The sequence below is a fragment of the Aphanomyces invadans genome, assembly GCF_000520115.1.
Source record: "Aphanomyces invadans strain NJM9701 unplaced genomic scaffold supercont1.30, whole genome shotgun sequence".
In the NCBI taxonomy this organism is placed as follows: Eukaryota; Oomycota; class Saprolegniomycetes; order Saprolegniales; family Verrucalvaceae; genus Aphanomyces; species Aphanomyces invadans.
The window spans coordinates 702,340-703,209 of NW_008580175.1; the positions used below are offsets into that span (position 1 = coordinate 702,340).

Here is an 870-nt window from a genome sequence, read left to right on the forward strand (position 1 = left end):
TTTCCAAGCCGAGAATCCGACTCGAGCAGCTGATCACGACGGCAACGCCAATATTCGAGAGAGTTAACTCCTACGGCGGCGACACACAAACGATCATGCACGCAGGCGGCAAGGCTTTACCAATCAGTTGCCGCACCACAAATAGCCCTTGGTCGAGGCCGAGGCTTGGCAGTCGTTTTTGCTGATGCTGCTTTCGAAGCATTGATCAGCGGCCGGATCGTAACACACGTCGCACGCGCCACAGCCAAGACTTAAGGTGGGCTTGGGAGTAGGAGTAGGACTGTTACCGCACCACACCGTGCCAAACTGAGCACTGTAGAAGTCGCAGGCATCCTTGGTATACTCGGCAGTCAAACACTTGTTCGCGTCAGGGTAGAAGCACCCGATGCAGTCGGCACACACGTCCGGTTGAGGAGTCGTCGGTGTGGGCTTGGGAGTAGGACTGTCACCGCACCAGACCATGCCAAACTTATCACTGTTTTCGTCGCAGTACTCCTTGTCGTACTCGGCAGTCAAACACTCGTTCCGCAGAGTGTAGAAGCACCCGGTGCAGTTGGCGCACACGTCCGGTTGAGGAGTCGTCGGGGTGGGCTTGGTCGTGGGTGATGGCGTCTTGGTGGGAGTGCTGCCTTCGATCTTGGGGAACACGACGTCCTCGGCAACGTTGCACATGCCTTTGCCGCTCACGCCGCGCCTGACGCGGATGTATCCGGCATCGCCCCAGTCAGCGCCCCACGAGTTGCGGAGCTTATACGAGCCCTCGTCGTAGCCCACGGCGACGACGGCGTGGTCCGAGTACGACCCGGGGCAATAATCGACCACACCCGACCGGTAGTTCATCCACACGGAGTTGCCCGCTTCGACCAGCAC

At 59.1% G+C, this 870-nt stretch overlaps 1 protein-coding gene across 1 annotated transcript; it reads right to left on the reverse strand.

The window, feature by feature from the left end:
- Window positions 1-840, reverse strand: H310_11311 (hypothetical protein; the record flags this gene model as incomplete). Its single annotated transcript, XM_008877920.1, has 1 exon — window positions 1-840. One exon carries the CDS (start codon window positions 838-840, stop codon window positions 124-126), a length of 717 nt encoding a protein of 238 aa, XP_008876142.1. The 3' UTR covers window positions 1-123.
- Between the last annotated feature and the right edge of the window lie 30 nt (window positions 841-870).